This window comes from Myxine glutinosa, chromosome 4 (assembly GCF_964187855.1).
Source record: "Myxine glutinosa chromosome 4, kmMyxGlut1.1, whole genome shotgun sequence".
Lineage (NCBI taxonomy): Eukaryota > Metazoa > Chordata > Myxini > Myxiniformes > Myxinidae > Myxine > Myxine glutinosa.
The window spans coordinates 135,474,599-135,494,656 of NC_136264.1; the positions used below are offsets into that span (position 1 = coordinate 135,474,599).

Genomic DNA, 20,058 nt, shown 5'->3' on the forward strand with positions numbered 1-20,058 from the left:
GATTTCCCACAAGCTCCCATTAGAGACCAGTCATGAACAAGTTTATGCTTCATGGCTTTATGAGCAGGATGCAAAGTTCATATCAAGCTTGTGCTAAAATGTTAACGACACCATGGAAACCGTTCCTGGCAAGGATAGGAAACAGCAAAGGAAGAAATGAGAGGAAATTTGAAAACATAACATTGGTTGTTCTGTGTTGATGGGGTGGTGGGGGGGGGGGGGGGGGGATGAGGAAGGGAGTTGTTGGTTCTGTTAATAAAAAACATCAGAGGTTGAAAAACCCAACTCTTTATTCCATACATCATGTAATACATGTTATTGTCGCTTTAAACAGATGACTTTATATACAACATCAAGGAGAGGGATAACGGTGCAATGTGTGGACAAGGATCAGAAGCAAGATTTCCTGCGTCGTCCCGTGTACTTGCTGTTGTGTCTAACATCCCTATGGTGGGGAGTTGGTAATGGGGAGGTATGCAATTACAATTCAGTTGTCAAACACTTATTCTATGTTAAAATTATAAACATTCGGCATCTTTAGCGCATGTCAATCTTTGCTGAAGAAAATAATTAATGAGTAAAATATACAAGACTTACTTGCCCTGCCGTCGTTGCCTTTCCTTCTTCTCCAAGATCCAATTCCGGCTCTTTTTCATGGACTTCCCCTTCAAGCTGCTGTATCGCAACCTGACAAGGATGAAGAAGGCCGATGCACAATATGCTAACGTGCCGTGATGACCTGAGATTCTTAAGACATTTCTTGCACTATTGAATATTTAATAGTAAATGAGAAAAAGGCCCCAGATACATTTGAAAGATAATTGCTTAATCTAAATCTACGATAATCTACGAACCTACAATAAAACTACGCTGATCTAAATCTACTGGTGTATTGTAGATATAACCTTTAAACCTAAATTCTCAATCAAAAAGGAGAATACTAATAACACAACTGTTCTTACAAAAGTAATACATATTCATCCTCATGGAAAAATGAGGAGACAAAACACACCTGCTGCTGGTGTACTGAACCCCTTCCTGAGCATCTTCATCTCCCAGGGCCTTGGGAAGAGAGGCTGATCCCCCAGAAAACAAACAAAGAAAAAACCTGGAAAACACGAAGAAGAAAAATGAGAAAGAGGAAGAGGAAGACAAGAATGACCGCAATGTGGTCACAACCGGCGACAAAATCTGGTAACGGGCTGATTGGGTAATTGCGCATTTAAAGCATTCTTAAAAGATGAACAGCGCGATTGGGGGAAACACATTTAATGCGCTATTAACTCGACACCTCTCACCCGTGACACCATCCACCACAGTTATATCATAACGAGCTCATTCATCACACAGTCACGGATTGTTTAACACCAATATAGGGCCGTGCAAAAATTATGGAACGCCATTTTGTTAAGGAGGTGCATACTGTGCGTGCTGACGGGCTTGATTCAACCTTACTAATAATTTATATTGGACATATGATTAAATTTTTCAGGGTTTCTCATCGCGAGCAACACGACCCAAACAAAGCCAATGGAAATCCGACGCAACAAACCCGGGCAGTGTATAATCAGCCGAGGCCTACACTTACAGGCCTGATGTCTTAGGCCCAACAGAAAACAAAGATGGCAGCCATATTATTTTGTCTGAGTGCTGTGGAGTCAAGCGACAAATGTGGGTGAGGTCCAGCAGCTATTTGACCAATGGTGCACATTTCAAAAATCGACCCCAAAAAGAACCACAACAACAGCAGCACCAACAACCAGGCGGAAAATTTAGCCATTGCCACCGAGCCGAATCCAAACAGAGTTTTTGCTAGCGAGTTCCAGCACCAACCCAATGAACAATTTAACTCACTTTTTGGCTTTTGTGCTATTGGGGAAGTCGACGACCATTCCACCCGAAAATCCAGCCTTCATTGCCTGCGATGATATCAGCTCAAGCTGAAAGCAAAAGGAAGGAATAATAAAAGAGGAGCACAGATTTATGTGACGTTAACGAAAGCAAGGCAAGACGATGCGTCTCGGTGTAAATAAGAGAAAACAAGGCCATTTTGGGAACAGAGATGGAAGAAAAAAGAAAACTTGGTGGTCGGGTGGTGGGGGGCAGGGGTGAACAGGAACCAAAGGATAAACTTACTTGGTCTGCATTTTGGGGGTATAGTTGGAAAACCGCTCTGGCTCCACGTTTCTAAATACAGGGACAAGGAAATATTGTGAAACGACAAGAACTTTAAGTGTTAGTTCATTCCTTCCAAAATGAAATTTACATGAACCAAGCAAACTCGAGAATTGCACTCAGAATATCACGATTCATTTTACAACACTGTTCTCCACAGGTCAGCATGGGTTGTGGGGTGTGGGATGGGGAAGAACGGGTTGAGGTATGATGGAAAGGGGAGTGGAGTACAGGTTGGGGCATGGGGGAGGAGAGTTCAGGTTTAGCAATGGGGTAAGAGAATTATGGGATGGGGATGGGGGTGACTGGGCTGCTGATGAAATTACAGCTCCCCAATGTCTGCCTGTTAGTGTTTGACTCACCAGGCACGCGTATAGGGAAGAAAAGAAGTGCAGCAGACGACGAGGAGGAGAGCAACCCGTCTTGTTTGCATAGCACAACCATTGCACGGCAGAGATGCTTGGGTGGGAGGAGGGGTCGTTTGGACACGGTCACATGGAGGGTTCATCCCATACTCTTGATGCGGAGCTTTAAAGTGCAAGGCCTTTGCGTGGACCGTGTGTTTGTGTAGGATAGGTCATTTTTACCGATAACATTTAGGTTAATCTTGTCCTTTTTTATGCCATATAAAAAAAGTATTGTGTGCGGTAGAGATGTCAGCCAAGGTTTGAAATGTTGCGTGACCTGTCCTGGGTATCTGAACTGGCAAGGAAAGGTGAGGGAATCCCCGAGAGGGTAAACAAAATGAGGTCGACCAGCATGCAGCAAAAACTTTGCTCCTTTCTCTCCCCCTCCATACAGAGTCGACGTGGCCCCGAGAACCTGACGTCACTGCCGGTGTCGCAAATGTCAGCACCTGGGAGGAACCTCCCACTGCATCAACAACGCGGCTTGCTATTTATTGATCAGACCTGCTGGCTAGAAGGCCCATAATTGGCCGGAGCTGCGGGCCATGTTCTGACTGGGCCAGTGGCGGGCAGGCACCATTTCAGTGGCCGCACCACATCACTTGAGGCAAGATGAGTTCAGAGAGGATAAGGAGGTACTATTTGAGGACCTGAGGAGCAACTTTATTTATTTTGCCTGAGACTCTGTTGGTGCCGGAGTGCTGCTCTTCTGTCAGGGATGCTTTGCTGTGCTTTGATCTCTGCCGGGTGCGAATCTGCCAGCACTACTATGCTACTTTACTGTTCCAGAGGACATGGAGCTCAATTGGGAATCCTTGCATGTTCATGTGGGAGTGTATGACTGGGCCCATAGAGGGGTATTCTTTATTGTAATCTCAGGATTTATTCATATATTCTTCATGAATAGTCTATCTTCACCCAAAAAAATTTTTTCATGCCCGAGTCTATCATCAACAAATCCTTGTTTATTAAGATTGTGCGTGTTCCGCAATCTACCTACCATTTTTGACACATTGGCGAAACCCTGGGGATGCAAATTAAGTTAAAATCCTGATAACTGGCACGGATTCAGCCATGCTCTAAATAGGATTGCTCGCTTCCTCTAAATTGGCATTAATCCGGCCATCCACGAAGCAGCTACTTCCTCGTTTTGCAGCTCACCGCCTGACTCGTTATCAAGTCGGAGTGGGGGCGGTGAAGCATAAACACTAAACTATGGACCACTTAACCACCAAGGTGCTCTCGAGTGATACAGTTAAGCCCAAAATTATACATACCCTATGAAAAATCTGAGATTTTTGCATTTATCTCATACTTACAAGCTAAAGTGGTGGAACTTTCACTTCAGGCAAGGACATTTAGTTGGCATGAACAAATCCACATTATATTTTGGCTCAACATTATTGGCATAACAATTAATGTTAATAGTTTTTGTTTTTATGCCTGTCCAAAATTATTCATACCCCATACCAAGTCTCAGAATTGAGGCCAATGTTTGTGATAATGCACATGCTTTTGACATTCCTCAGATTCTTTATAATGTTATGCAATTATTCCAAGATGTGTGCATAAAATCTGAATACAATACAAATGTGGTCTATTGAATGTACAGTGAGGAATGTTATAGAACAACACTCTGCTTTTAGACTATAAATTAAGGGGAGCTGATGGAATCATTCTCAGTTCATAGTCAGCATGGCGAAGAAGAAAGAACTCAGTGAGGACCTTTGGTTGTGCATTGTGAATGCTCACAAGGAGGGGAAAGGCCACAAAGCTATTTCGAAGCAATTCCGAGTGCCAGTTGCCACCATACAAAGCATAATTAGGAAGTACAAGGAGTTCCACACTGTAAAAAACATTGAAGGACGTGGTCGGAAGCCAAAGGTGTCACCTCGTCTGGCAAGAAAAGTATGGCGAGAGGCCAACAACAATCCACGGATCACCATCAAGGCTCTCCTGAACAACCTTGGCGAGTCTGGGACCAATATATCAAGGCAGACACTCCAGCGGACGTTGCACAAGGGGGGACTCCATGGACGCCGACCAAGAAAGACTCCACTCCTGAAACAGAGGCATAGAGAAACTCGTCTGGCATTTGCAAGAGCGCACCTGGACAAAGATCCAAGCTTTAGGTCATCAGTTCTGTGGTCGGATGAGACGAAAATGGAGCTTTTCGGGCACAGAGATGTTGCTTTCGTTTGGCGAAAAAAAGGTGAAGCATACAACCCGAAGAACACAATCCCGACCGTCAAGTATGGAGGTGGGAGCATAATGCTTTGGGGATGTTTCTCAGCCAGTGGGCCCGGCAATCTCGTCAAAGTGGATGGCATCATGAAAAAGGAGCAGTACATCAAGATCCTTGAGGAAAACATCAAACAGTCTGCAGAGAAACTTCACCTCGGGCAGCATTGGACGTATCAGCAGGACAACGATCCAAAACATACCGCCAAGTCAGTCAAGAAATGGTTCCGGGATAATGATGTAGACGTTCTAGAGTGGCCAAGCCAAAGTCCGGACCTCAACCCAATCGAGAATCTGTGGAGGGAGCTCAAGACCCGAGTGATGGCAAGGAAGCCTTCCAACCTCAAAGACCTGGTGACCTTCGCGAAGGAGGAGTGGGCCACAATCTCTGTAGAGACATGCAAAACCCTTGTGAGCAAGTACAAGAACCGTTTGGAGGCTGTGATCACAAACAGAGGCTTTTCTGTTGATTACTGAATGTGACGTTGAACTGATCTAAGCAAGGGTATGAATAATTCTGGACATGACATTTTTGGTAAATCTGTCAATAAAATAAAATGAAGAGGAACGACAGACGCGCTCTTTATTGTGAGGCAGTTGCAGGAGAAGTACATGGAGAAGAGGAAGAAGTTGTTTCTTGGGTTTGTTGATCTGGAGAAACCATTCGATAGGGTTCCACACGAAGTATTGACATGGGCATTGAGGAAGTTAGGAATGGAGGAATGGTTGATCAGAGTAGTGATGGCAATGTACAAAAGAGCGCGCACAGCTGTAAGGACGAAGGACGGGAACAGTGGTGAGTTGGAGGTGAAGGTGGGAGTGCATCAGGGGTCGGTACTAAGTCCACTACTATTTGTAGCTGTGATGGAGGTGCTGGCTCAGAACGTAAAGGAGGGTTTATCGTGGGAGTTGTTGTATGCAGATGATCTGGTGTTGATTGCGGAAAGTATGGATGGACTGAAGGAAAAGATGAACAAGTGGAAGGAATGTATGGAGACAAAAGGTCTGAAGGTGAATATAGGAAAGACGAAGGTGATGGCAAGTGGTAAAGCATGTGGTGAGGTGGAAAGAACTGGGAAGTGGCCATGTGCTGTGTGCAGGAAGGGTGTCGGAGTGATTTCCATTCAATGTACAATGTGCGCTGAGTGGGTTCATCAAAAATGTAGTGGTTTGAGAGGGTTATTAACCAGTGTGGCAGCTACATTCAAATGTAAGGTGTGCACAGAGGGAGCTGCAGATGGAGGAAATGTTGAGTTGGATCTTGGAGACGCGTGAAGCTGGAAGGTGTGAAAACATTTTGCTACCTCGGAGACATGCTGAATGGAGAAGGTGGATCAGACTCGGCAATGTGCATGGAAGAGGTTTTGGGAACTGAGTGGCATGCTGACGAGGAGGGGAGTGTCGTTGAAGCTGAAGGGAAAGGTGTATGCTGCATGTGTGAGAAGTGTTATGATTTATGGGAGCGAGACATGGGTAATGAACGTAGAGCAGCAACGAAGGCTGGAAAGGATGGAAATGTGAATGGTTCTGTGGATGTGCGGAGTATCGTTGAGAGAGAGGAAGACAAATGATGAATTGCGAAAGATGATGGGAATAGAGCCTGTGATTGATGCTGTGAAGAGGAACAGGTTGAGATGGTTTGGTCATGTGTTGAGGAAGGATGAAAGTGACTGGTTGAGAAGAGTGATGGAAATGAATGTAGAAGGAAGTAGAGGACGGGGAAGACCGAGAAAGACTTGGCTAAAGATGGTGGAAGAGGAAATGCGGGCAAGGGGGTTAACAAGGAGAGATGCAGAAAATAGGGCAAAATGGAGAAGATTGTCATGGGGACCGCAAGGCTAACCCCCGCTCTTGCAGGGAAAATGGCCTTAAAATGCATGTTGATGTTGTTGTTGTCAATAAAATACCGCCGAAACAATGTATTTCCTGAAATGTCTCTTGCAGTGATTCTTTCAGCTGTTTGTCACATTCTTATGTAACGTAAGCCACAAGAAACTCATTCCTCAAAAACACGATTCAAAATATTCCGAATTTGGTAAGGGTATGAATAATTTTGGGCTTAACTGTATATACAGACTTGGCATTTAATATGGATTTTTTTTTTTTCCTTGACTTGGGTTTACTTTCTGAACTCAGTATATCAATCTGGTGAGTTTCTTTTACCCTTCGGTGATGTCTTTGTTGAAAGAACCATGTCACTGATTGTCTTTCGCAGCAAGAAGTCAATAACAGGATTATATCACAGGTGGCGTGACAAAATGTAAGGACAGGTACATTTGACGATTGGCTTCACAATCGGGTATATAAGGGTTGTTTCGTTCTGTATTAGTGGAAAACAACTGCTGCACGTCTACAAAAGTTATTGCCGCTTCCTCTGGAGATGGTCCGTCAACTTGACAATGCTGTTTGTCATGGAGTGGTGGCTTTACGAAATTCTGGCATGAAACAGCATGCTATTGCTCGGCAGTATGGCATCACTCAAGGTCAGGTGTCAAAGATCCTGAAACGAAATGCTCAGAGGGGTGTCCCTACTCCAATACCGAGGCCAGGACGTCCACGCAGAACCACAAGGAGAGAATATCGCCAGCTGCACCGGTTAGTCGGCAATGGCCGTACCAAGTCAGCTAATCGGCTTAGGGCTGAGTGGTAGCAACTGACAAATGTGCCTGTATCCAGAAGGCTAGTCAACCAACGACTGGTTCAAGCAGGCTATCGTGCCAGGCGTCCCCTGAGAAAGCCACGCTTGACCAGACAACACAGCCAGCGCCGATTGCAGTGGGCCAGAGAGCACCGTCAATGGCAGCCAGGACACTGGAATCACGTGACCTTCAGTGACGAGTCTAGATTTCTGGTCTATCGTCATGATGGCCGCGTCCGAGTATGCAGACAGGTGCATGAAGCCCACAACGAAGATTGTATAGTGCCAAGAGTCCAAGCTGGAGGTGGTGGGGTGACCGTTTGGGCTGCTTTTCATGCAGGGGGCAAAACTGACCTGGTTGTTCTGAATGGGAACCTGAACCAGTTCAAGTACAGGGTCATTCTGGAAGAAACATTGCTTCCATTTGCTCGTGCAGCCTTTCGAGGAAACGTTGTCTTCCAAGAGGACAATGCACGGCCTCATCGTGCTCGCATGATCCAACACTTTCTTGCTGACCATGGTGTAGAGCATATGGCGTGGCCTGCCATGTCCCCGGATATGAATCCAATAGAGAAATTGTGGGCAGAATTAACGCGTCAAATCGACAACTTGGACCAGCAGCCTACCTCTGTGCGTGAATTGCAGCAGGCTATTGTCACTGCATGGCAAGCGATTCCTGTCCAAACCTTGGCAAATCTCGTGAACAGCATGCCTTGACGTGTACGTGCTCTCCTGAATGCTCGTGGGGGTTACACGAAGTACTGAACTGTAATTTTACTGTCTGTAATCCCAGTCATAATTTAGCTTTTGTTTTTGTTGAAATTTTTTTTGGCTAATGTGCAAAATAAAGAGATACTTCTGGAAAACGTACAGAAGTTTAACACAGTACTGTCTGTGAATTGAGTTCGATATCAGTTTACATCACTTTCAAGGATCAATTTATTTGCTTCGAAATGTCAAATGTGGTTTTTGTTTCTTTTAAAGGTCACATTAACAAAATCTAGAATAATTTCAACATAATTCCAATGAACTTTTGGTTCTAAGTCATCTTGAAAAGTAAGTTCACCCCCACAAAAAACATATTCCATATTAAATGCCAAGTCTGTAGTTGAAAATTAAATTAAATTAAATATGCAATAAAAGAAGGATTTTGAAAGGAAGTGGTAAGCTCGATGTGTGATGCGTGTCAACATATGTACATACCTTATACAACCGTCAAAAGTTCCTGGTCGAAATGGTAGACCATCACCCATGTCAGCAAGAATAACATCACCCTCAATCTCTCTTTCTGCAGCCACAGCTGTGAAAGTTCAAACCATCAGAGTTAATAACTGATGTCGACTTATAAACATTATTATTTGCTTAGCAGCAAAGACAACATTACATTGTTTAGGTTTACGAGCAAAGATAACATTAGAATGATACATTTAAATATGATTGGTAGACAGTGGAGTAAAATTGTCACTTGCTTACTCAGCATGGCTGAACTGATATCAATACCCAACCACACATGTCCACGTTCTGTGAGCATTTCTCCACTGAGACCAGAACCACACCTAGGGGAACATTTGGGAAAAGTGAGGTTTGTGTGTGTGTGGAGGGGGGATGAGGGGAAGAGGACACAGGTAGTATTCATTAAACAGTGATTTCAGGCCCACAAGGGAGTTTGGGCACACAAAGGTAGAGGGGGGGGGGGGGGCGGTGTGTGTGTGTGTGTGTGTGTGTGTGTGTGTGTGTGTGTGTGTGTGTGTGTAAATATCACATGTAGGATACCAGCTTAAGGAAACAAATGCAGTGTATGGGATTTAAACCTGGAATATGACAAGCTTTGTATTGACAGGAGAAGACCTTTACAAGGACAGAAGAGCTAAAATAAAATTTTGCCAATGAAGGCAGTACATTTCACAACAGGAAAATTGCTGCATTTGGAAAAGATTTCAACGTTTATTCAAAGAAATGTTTGAAATATCACGAGAGAAAATTAGTCCCCCATGTTGCATCAGCATTCAACACTCTTATGGCACCTCTCCTCACAATCCTCGCTTCGCACGCACGCCCCACCGTGCTCCTCGCGCGCATGCACCACCCCGCTCCTCGCGCACACTCCCCACCCCGCTCCTCGGGCGCACTCCCCACCCCGCTCCTCGGGCGCACTCCCCACCCCGCTCCTCGGGCGAACTCCCCACCCCGCCGCACTCCCCACCCCACGCCTCGGGCGCACTCCCCACCCCGCGCCTCGTGCGCACTCCCCACCCCGCGCCTCGTGCGCACTCCCCACCCCGCTCCTCGGGCGCACTCCCCACCCCGCTCCTCGGGCGCACTCCTCACCCCACTCCTCGGGCGCACTCCCCACCCCGCACCTCGCACGCACTCCCCACCCTGCCCCGCCCCTCGGGCGCACTCCCCACCCTGCCCCGCCCCTCGGGCGCACTCCCCACCCTGCCCCGCCCCTCGGGCGCACTCCCCACCCCGCCCCTCAGGCGCACTCCCCACCCCGCCCCTCGGGCGCACTCCCCACCCCGCCCCTCGGACGCACTCCCCACCCCACCCCTCGGGTGCACTCCCCACCCCGCCCCTCGGACGCACTCCCCACCCCACCCCGCCCCTCGGGCAAACTCCCCACCCGCCCCTCGGGCACACTCCCCACCCCGCCCCTCGGGCGCACTCCCCACCCCGCCCCTCGGGCGCACTCCCCACCCCGCCCCTCGGACGCACTCCCCACCCCGCCGGCGCACTCCCCACCCCGCCCTCACGCGCACTCCCCACCCCGCCCCTCGGGAGCACTCCCCACTCCGCCCCTCGGGCGCACTCCCCACCCCGCCCCTCGGGCGCACTCCCCACCCCGCCCCTCGGGCGCACTCCCCACCCCGCCCCTCGGGGGCACTCCCCACCCCGCCCCTCAGGCGCACTCCCCACCACGCCCCTCGGGCGCACTCCCCACCCCGCTCCTCGGGCGCACTCCCCACCCCGCTCCTCGGGCGCACTCCCCACCCCGCTCCTCGCATGCACTCCCCACCCCGCTACTCGCGCGCACTCCCTACCCCGCTCCTCACGCGCACGCCCGACCCCGTTCCTCGCGCGCACGCCCACCCCGCTCCTCATGCACATGCCCCACCATGCTCCTCGTTCACCAACCCCCAACCTTCAAACCAGAGGCAATCGAGTTAAACGATTATGGATCAAGCAAGTGAATACATATTAACCCCACCCCACCCCTTTCCCAACCCCTCCAATCTCCCAACCTTCCCTGCTAACATTTGGTACGAGACATACAGAGAGTAAAAGCGTGTAACATACAGAGAAGAGGAGCAGTAAAAGAGATCAAGATAAAGCTCACCCTACATCCAAGAGAAAAGCCGAGTCTTCATCTGCCAAACCAAGAAGCTCAAGGGCTCGCTCTGCCATCTTTGACTGGATCTCCATCATTCGAGAGCTGGAGTGAAACAGCATGGACATCAGTTTTGTGTGGCTGACAAGAGTGAGCAAACTCCTCAAAGCGTGCAGAGACACGCAATGGTGCCAATGAAGAACACAGTAACCAAATCAGTGCACAGTAAACGAAGCATTATTACAACTACTCGTAGAACAGCACTCGGTAGCGCGCATACCTCGCCAACCTGAAAAGTTTATGCTTTGTATCCCACTGATAGGCCGGATCTGCATCTGGACCATAACCAAAATCTATTCGGCTTGTTCTGGTCATATAACCAACTCATCCACCTACTTTCTTCCGAATCCGTCCATAACTGTGATATCATGCTTTATATATTTTGGCCCCATCTCTCAATGTATAGAATTACTTAAAAATTATTGTATCCCATTTCAAATCTTCATGAAAACGGAATCAATTCTTCCTTGTCAAACACCCAATCTGTCCACCAAGTTTCGTCCAAATTCGTCCACAACTTGCGATATCGTGCTATAATCGTTTTTGGCCCTCTCAATGGTGAAGAATAACTTTGAAATTGTAGTATGCCAATCCAGATCTTCACCAAAATCGAATCAATGAGTCCTTGTCAAACACCCAACCAGTCCCATCAAGTTTCGTGTGAATCCGTCCATAGGGTTTTGAGATATCCTGCTCACAGATATCGATCGTGTCCGTCCGTGTGTGTGTTCGTGAACAAGACAGACAGACGGGGGTAAAAACATAACCTCCATCCACCATGTGGATAACTCAATCAATAAATATATATATATATATATATATATATATATACTGCAATTTGTAGCTCATGACAACACTACCATGTAGATTAGGGGTTCCCAACCTGGGGTGCCCGCACCCCCAGGGGGTGTGAGATGGAATATCTGGGGGTGCGACAAAGAGTGGCTTGTGTCCTTGTCGTCGTGTGTCACGAGTCATCACTCAGCCATCTGTCAGTGTGCCTTTTGAACATGACATAAAACTTTTAAGTCTATCTTTCTTTCTTTCTTTTTTTCTTTCTCTCTCTCTCTCTCTCTCTCTCTCTCTCTCTCTCTCTCTCTCTCTCTCTCTCTCTCTCTCTCTCTCTCTCTCCCATCTTTTACACTACAAGAAAAAAGAAAGAAAAGAAAGAAGATCAACCAAGAATGTTGTCATTAAACGCGTGCTTCGTTGAACGGTGACTCATGAGGTAAATGCTCAAATTTTCTTCAAATTAAAGTTTGACCACTCAATAATATTAAAATTGTGTATTTTTTTTTTTTTTTCATCAACCGCTGTCACAACGGGAACCCAACGGGTTCACGGGTCGTCTAGTGTATTTATATAATTACTCCCGCCAGGGAGGAATGCATTCGATCGTGTCCGTCCGTGTGTGTGTTCGTGAACAAGATATCTGGAAAAGTTCTGAACGGATTTGGATGAAAGTTGGTGGGATGATTGCCCTTGGGATAAGGAAGAATTGATTAGTTTTTGGTGAAGCTCAGGATATTATTCCGGATCCAGGAATTTTTTGAAGGACTTTTTACCATTGGAAGATCGGGCTCAGCAGCGGCCACCCACGGCGGGAGTATGCGCTCTACTGAGTGGCGTTCTAGTTTTTTATGTGTAGCTTAAATTGCTTCCCCATGACGAAAAATCACCGCACACCACTGCAAACAACGTCTCAAACCAATAGGCAAACATGTTGCACTCCGTATACTTTATTCATTTTTTTTTGTCTTTTTTCAGCACAAACTCTTATTGTGTAGCAACTTGTTGTAACCTGCATACACCATTGTATACTTTTTACATATTTTTATATTTTTTCTCATATTAGCTCATATTTTTCTCTTTCTGTTTTGCAGATTAACCCTTCATCATGTCAAAAAGAAGGAAATGGAATGATGACTATGTGCGCTTTGGTTTCACTTGTATAACGGGAAATGATGGCTAGCAAAAACCCCAGTACACTCTTTGTGGCGTTGTGTTTTCCAACTGAAACCATCCAAACTTCAAGAGCACTTCAAGAACAAGCATGGCAGAGCTGATGTTGAAGGACATGATGTTGGGTCATTGAAAATCAAAAGAGCTCGTTTTGATTCTGTAGGAACTCTTCCAAAGTTGGGTTTCGCTTCTGTTAAAAATCACTACTTCTTGCTTCATACCAAGTGGCATATGCAGTGGCCAATTCCAAGAAGCCCCATACAATTGCGGGAGATCTCATCAAGCCATGTGCACTGGAAATGGCAACAACTATCCTGGGCAAAGAAGCAAGAAAAAAAATTTGAACAGGTGCCCCAATCAAATAATGTCATTCACAACCGAATCAGTGATTTGAGTGAAGATATTTTGGACCAAGTCATCTCAGATATCAGAGCCAGTCCTCTTAAAATCTCTATTCAGTTGGATGAGTCAATTGATGTCTCCAGTTGTTGTCAACTCATCACATGAGTGAGGTATGTCAATGATGGTGCTGTGAAGGAAGATTTCCTGTTTTGTGAAGATTTGAAAACAAGCACAACTGCAAAGGATGTGATGCAGCTGGTGAAAGACTTCTTTGCCAAACATGATTTAGATATCAGAGTCATTGGTTCTGTGTGCACTGACGGGGCACCTGCAATGCTTGGAAATAAATCTGGCTTTTCTGCATTGATGAAAAAGGAGATTCCAGACTTGCAAGTTACCCATTGTTTTCTTCATCAGCATGCTTTGGCATCAAAAACATTGCCTCCAAATTTGAAGAAAGTCCTTGATACTTGTGTATCAAGTCCCCGCTTGTACTTGTGTGAAGATCATCAACTGGATCAGGGGGCGAGCTTTGAACCAACGCATCTTCAAATCATTTTGTGAAGATCTGGGAAGTGAGCATTCAGTTTTGCTTTTCCACACAGAATTCCGTTGGTTGTCACGAAGACAAGCTTTAACCCGCTTCTTTGAACTGCGGGAAGAAATCAAAGTTTTTCTGGAAGAGTGTGAATGTGATCTGGTTGGGGCATTGGAATCACAGCAATTCGCCCAAATGCTGGCTTACTTAGCTGACATTTTGACTCGTATGAATGACCTGAGTGTTTCTCTTCAAGGAAAAGGGATATATATTTTTCCACACTAATACAAGTGCAAAAGTGGTTTTTCAACACTATCACAAGTGCAAAAAGTGTTTTTTCCACACTAATACAAGTGCAAAAGTGGTTTCCTGCACCAACACAAGTGCGAAATGTGGTTTTTCAACACTAACACAAGTGCGAAAAGTGGTTTTTCCACACTAATACAAGTGCAAAAGTGGTTTCCTGCACCAACACAAGTGCGAAAAGTGGTTTTTCAACACTAACACAAGTGCGAAAAGTGGTTTTTCAACACTAACACAAGTGCAAAAAGTTTTTTTTCCACACTAATACAAGTGCGAAAAGTGGTTTTTTTGAAGGCTTGTGAAAAGTTGAATGCCTTCAATGAAAAGTTACGTCTTTGGCGTCAAAGGATGGAAAGAGGCAATCTCTCAAATTTTCCTTCACTTGAAGAGATGGTTGATGATGAACCACCTTTAGTGGTTGATGATGATGATGGTTGATGATGCTGGATCCATAACTCCTACTGTGCGTGAAGAAATTGTGGCTCATTTGGAAATGCTGTCAGAATCGTTTGATGGATATTTTGCTGCTGGAGACCTGAAGATTTCAGAAGAATGGATCATGAATCCATATTCCTACAATATGGAGAAAATGTCAAATGATGAAGAACTGAAGGAACATCTTTTTGATTTGCGGACAAATCGAGCTCTTGAAATGCAATTTGAAAGCAAGACTTTGGAGGAGTTTTGGTCTGCAGCACTGGATATGTTCCCAAGACTTGTTGGAAAAGCACTCCGTGTCCTCATTCCATTTGCAACGACATACTTGTGTGAATCTGGATTCAGTTCTCTTTTGTCAATCAAGACAAAATCTAGGAATCGCCTGAATCCACAGGCAGACCTGCGGATCGCAGTCAACAAGAAAGTTCCACGTTTTGACAAAATCATGAAAGAGAAGCAGGAACAAAGAAGTCATTGAATTTTATGTTCACAATTGGGATTGATTTTACTGTTTCAAAATTTTTCTGTGTCAATTAAAATCGAATTGCTCAATTTATATTTGCATTTCATGCACCGAGTTAAAATCTAATATTTTTAGTTGAATTTGTTCACCCGCAGTATTGTATGTGGTTCAATTTGTGGTTCAAAAATTTGACTTCTTCATCTTCAAATGTGATATTACTTTTGTAGGGCGTGCGAACATTAATCAAATATTTCCTAGGGGTGTGGGGCATAGAAAAGGTTGGGAACCACTGATGTACATGAATAAATAAATATATAGATACTGCAATTTGTAGCTCGTGACAACACTACCATGTAGATGTGGTCATGTGAGTGAAACACAGAACTAAATTAATTAAAAACTTACTTCTGGGAGTACTTTCGTGCTTCAGTTTCATTGTAGAACTGCAATAAAGATCGAACGAAAGAAAACAATTTATAATCTGGGATTTAGAGGAGGTCTCAACACTTGCCGAGTGAGGAGGAAGTGAGGAGAAGGGTGAGGAGGTGGGAGAGGGAGGAAGAGGGTGAAAGAGGTCGATCATCGCGGGCGGGGAGAGGTCGATCCTCGCGGGCGGGGAGAGGGGGAAAGAGGTCGATCCTCGCGGGCGGGGGGGGGGAATGGGGTCGATCATTTCTGGCGGGGGAAGGACAACGTTGCGGAGGTGGGGGGACTTGAATTGAGTTGCAAGGGGACAGTAACATTGTAGAGGTACCGGTAAGAAACGTAGCACAAAAATCGATTTTCAAAGTTCATGATTTTGAAAAATTATTAACAGTTTCCAAACTGACTATTTCTGGAGGTGCTTGAAGCTCCGGCCTCAAACCACGAGCTGCCATGACGAGCACGCGGAATGGCGGAAAACACCACGACCTTCCTTCCTTCACGCGTCACGAAGTTTTATATCCAGCCGATCCGGGCACAGGAAACACTAACAGGAAGACGCAGGTACAGCAAACACCACCAGGAAAAAATAACGAATGTGCCGTGCCGCCGCGCATTACACCGCCTTGACCTACGATTGTGAAGAAAAAGGATGGGAGGGGTCGGCGATGTACCAGTTGCATTTCAAGGAATTTTAACAGAATTGAAGAGGCCATTCGGCAAATTCCAACTCAGTCCAACCAAATGCGATTGATACAAATTGCAAAAAATCAAATACGTTTCAACGAAAGACCGTAATTGCGTAAACTCTCATTGGCTACATTGGTGCTACTACTAGACATTCTATAAACACCGATTCCGTGATGTTGTAGAGTTTTCTTACAAGTTGTGAATTGTGCATAGTTCATAATTGTGCACGACGGCGAATGAACTGTGCCCATTTATTCACCACACCGTGAACCTCCGCTCCACACTTCCGGTTGCCACCGGTCTCGGAAACCCGAGATGCACTATATTCACATACTAGTACCCGACTGCAAAGCCGCAATGAGCCGGCGAAGCCAAAGCCTCTTGCCACTATTTTACCCATCATTCTGGCATCAGTAGGTTAGGTAGTTAGGTAGTTGAACCAACTCATCCACCAAGTTTTGTCATAACTCCACAACTTTTTGACATATCATTTTATATAATATATAGTTTTGGCCCCATTTCTCAATGGTGAGGAATCACTTCAAAAATTAAATTCTCGTGCCTGGATGTTCACCAAATTCGAATCGAATCGTCCTTGTCAGACACCCAACCTGTCCAACAAGTTTCGTCCAAATCCATCCACAACTTTTTGAGCTATCCTGCTATGTATCGTTTTTGGCCCCATCTCCCAATGGTGAAGAATCACTTCAAAAATTAAATAATTCTCATATCTGAATCCATATTCAGATCTTCACCAAAATCGAATCGAATCGTCCTTGTCACACACACAACCTGTCCACCAAGTTTTGTCCGAATCTATCCACAACTTTTTGAGATATCCTGCTCAGAGACACACGTGGATGAAAACCTAACCTGCGTCCGCCTTTGGTGGTGGATGTAACCATGTTTCGTCTACTTATTACGTACACTAAATATAAACTTCATCAGTAACACAACTCAATAGATTGATGAAATCCCCAAGCAGAGAGGGATAAATAAAGTCCAATTGTGAAATCCTTCGGACGTATGAAGGGGGTCACTGTGCACATCAATCCATGGTTGCTGAACTCTGCCCCCATTGCCCCAAAAATGAAACACGATATAGACATGCAGGTGGGTGACAGCCTCCGCATCGTGATGGGAAAACCACAGGGTGATTAATATTCATGAATGAGCCAATGCAGTTGCCATGGCGATGTGAGCGTCTTGGTGTTTTCCCGGTTTTTTTTGGTGGGGGGGGGGGGGGGGGTTTCCACCGTCTCTTCATTTTCTCAACAAAAATCATTCTCTGCACCAAGATCCATGCGGGATGGTGAATGAAATCTGATAACGTTTGTTTGTTTCATTTCTATATCTACTGTATATTTAATATGAAGTGTCCAACGCAGGCAGCGGTGAGGAGAGGGTTTAAAACAAAAGCGAAGGGGTACGGTGGGGGTGAGGAGCAGGGGGGGGGGGGGATTGGTCAGCTCGAGCCAAGAAAAGGCGCGACAATCGCGGACAACGATGGAGAGAAGATGAAAAAGCGAAGAGGTCCAAGTCCGGGTCCGTGTCCGGGTCCGTGTCCCCATTGCCTCCTCATATTGCTCCTCTTTCTCGTTTTGTCCCCGTTCGTTACTCTCAGCCGGAATCTCCTCCTGTCCCCCATTCGACTCCTCTTCCCGACCCCTTGGTTCGTTCGCTCTTTTTCCCCACTCCATGTCCCTTACCTCTGTCCTGCTGTCTCGTCCCTCTGTTTCACTCTTCTATTCCCTGCGGCCGGATCCATTGGTAAGTGTTTTCACCATTTCATTTCATTCTCTCCTGACATTGCTCTTTTCATTCACTTCATCCACACATTCCCCAATTCTCACCTCTTACCCTCATCAATCCCATTTTTCTTACCTTCCACCTCCTTTTATCATCATTATCCATCACCTCCCCCCATTTCTTCCCTCGTATTTTTTCCACACCTGTTGCTGGACGTATTAACAGCCATGTCTGCCCTCAATGCATCATCCACGATGCTAAATCAATGGGTCATGGTCATGAAAATGTCTCTCCTTCACCAGGCTGCTGTGATTGGACGTCTTTAGTACTTACCTGGCCACCTGGGTCTTGTAACCTCGTACTCAGGTTAGAGAAGTCGAGTCTCGGGGTCACAATCATGTACTTCATCAGGTTATAGAGGAAAAATAGTGCTAATGAAGTATGTTCATCACGTGATTGTATAATGGTCTTGATTTTAAATTAGAGGGTTTTAAATTTATTTTTTTTATTTTTTTAAAGTTTAAATAGAGGGAACCAACTGGCTCGAGAGGCATTGCTTAAGAGAACAGTGAGGAGTCTGTCTATGTTGGTGAATCTAGAGCCGGTCTATGTTAGTGAGTCCAGTCTGTCTATGTTGGCGAGTCTAGAGCCGGTCTATGTTGGTGAATCTAGAGCCGGTCTATGTTAGTGAGTCCAGTCTGTCTATGTTGTCGAGTCTAGAGTCGGTCTATGTTGTCGAGTCTAGAGTCGGTCTATGTTGTCGAGTCTAGAGTCGGTCTATGTTGTCGAGTCTAGAGTCGGTCTATGTTGGCGAGTCGAGAGTCAGTCTATGTTGTCGAGTCTAGAGTCGGTCTATGTTGGCGAGTCTAGAGTCGGTCTATGTTGGCGAGTCGAGAGTCAGTCTATGTTGTCGAATCTAGAGTCGGTCTATGTTGGCGAGTCGAGAGTCAGTCTATGTTGTCGAGTCTAGAGTCGGTCTATGTTGGCGAGTCTAGAGTCGGTCTATGTTGGCGAGTCTAGAGTCGGTCTATGTTGGCGAGTCGAGAGTCAGTCTATGTTGTCGAGTCTAGAGTCGGTCTATGTTGGCGAGTCGAGAGTCAGTCTATGTTGTCGAGTCTAGAGTCGGTCTATGTTGGCGAGTCTAGAGTCGGTCTATGTTGGCGAGTCGAGAGTCAGTCTATGTTGTCGAATCTAGAGTCGGTCTATGTTGGCGAGTCGAGAGTCAGTCTATGTTGTCGAGTCTAGAGTCGGTCTATGTTGGCGAGTCTAGAGTCGGTCTATGTTGGCGAGTCTAGAGTCGGTCTATGTTGGCGAGTCGAGAGTCAGTCTATGTTGTCGAGTCTAGAGTCGGTCTATGTTGGCGAGTCGAGAGTCAGTCTATGTTGTCGAGTCTAGAGTCGGTCTATGTTGGCGAGTCTAGAGTCGGTCTATGTTGGCGAGTCTAGAGTCGGTCTATGTTAGCAAGTCTAGAGTTGGTATATGTTGTTGAGTCTAGAGTCGGTCTATGTTGGTGCGTCTAGAGTCTGTCTATGTCGGCGAGTCTAGAGTCGGTCTATGTTCGTGAGTCTAGAGCCAATCTATGTTGGCGAGTCTAGAGTCGGTCTATGTTGGCGAGTCTAGAGTCGGTCTATGTTGGTGAGTCTAGAGTCTGTCTATGTTGGTGAGTCTAGAACTAGTCTATGTTGGCGAGTCTAGAGTAAGTCTATGTTGGCGAGTCTGGAGTCGGTCTATGTTGATGCGTCTAGAGCCGGTCTATGCTGGCAAGTCTGGAGTCGGTCTATGTTGGCGAGTCTAGAGTTGGTATATGTTGGTGAGTCTAGAGTCGGTCTATGGTGGTGTGTCTAGAATCGGTCTATGTTGGTGAGTCTAGAGTCGGTCTATGTTGGCGAGTCTAGAGTCGGTCTATGTTGGTGAGTCTAGAGTCGGTCTATGTTGGCGAGTCTAGAGTCGGTCTATGTTGGTGAGTCTAGAGCCTATCTATGTTGGCGAGTCTAGAGTCGGTCTATGTTGGCGAGTCTAGAGTCGGTCTATGTTGGTGAGTCTAGAGTCTGTCTATGTTGGTGAGTCTAGAACTAGTCTATGTTGGCGAGTCTAGAGTCAGTCTATGTTGGCGAGTCTGAAGTCGGTCTATGTTGGTGCATCTAGAGCCGGTCTATGCTGGCAAGTCTGGAGTCGGTCTATGTTGGCGAGTCTAGAGTTGGTATATGTTGGTGAATCTAGAGTAGGTCTATGGTGGTGTGTCTAGAATCGGTCTATGTTGGTGAGTCTAGAGTCGGTCTATGTTGGCGAGTCTAGAGTCGG

The 20,058-nt window shown here is 46.0% G+C and overlaps 2 protein-coding genes across 5 annotated transcripts in view; both read right to left on the minus strand.

Moving 5' to 3' along the window:
* Window positions 1-20,058, minus strand: part of LOC144891816 (uncharacterized) — a 1,036,251-nt gene that overhangs the window by 334,282 nt on the left and 681,911 nt on the right. The window lies entirely within an intron of this gene.
* On the minus strand, window positions 273-15,941 carry BUD23 (BUD23 rRNA methyltransferase and ribosome maturation factor). 4 transcript variants are annotated; one of them, XM_068099357.2, is made up of 11 exons: window positions 15,726-15,941; window positions 15,301-15,338; window positions 10,799-10,894; window positions 8,935-9,017; window positions 8,665-8,761; window positions 2,538-2,634; window positions 2,137-2,187; window positions 1,855-1,940; window positions 1,013-1,108; window positions 598-687; window positions 273-445 (listed from the first exon to the last, which is right to left on the minus strand). In XM_068099357.2, the coding sequence occupies exons 1-11, from the start codon at window positions 15,771-15,773 to the stop codon at window positions 391-393; spliced, it is 837 nt and encodes a 278-aa protein (XP_067955458.1). In that variant the 5' UTR covers window positions 15,774-15,941; the 3' UTR covers window positions 273-390. The 4 variants fall into 4 exon arrangements, with proteins under 4 accessions (XP_067955458.1, XP_067955460.1, XP_067955459.1 ...); XM_068099359.2 differs by having other exon boundaries at window positions 10,804-10,894; window positions 15,726-15,826; XM_068099358.2 differs by lacking the exon at window positions 15,301-15,338.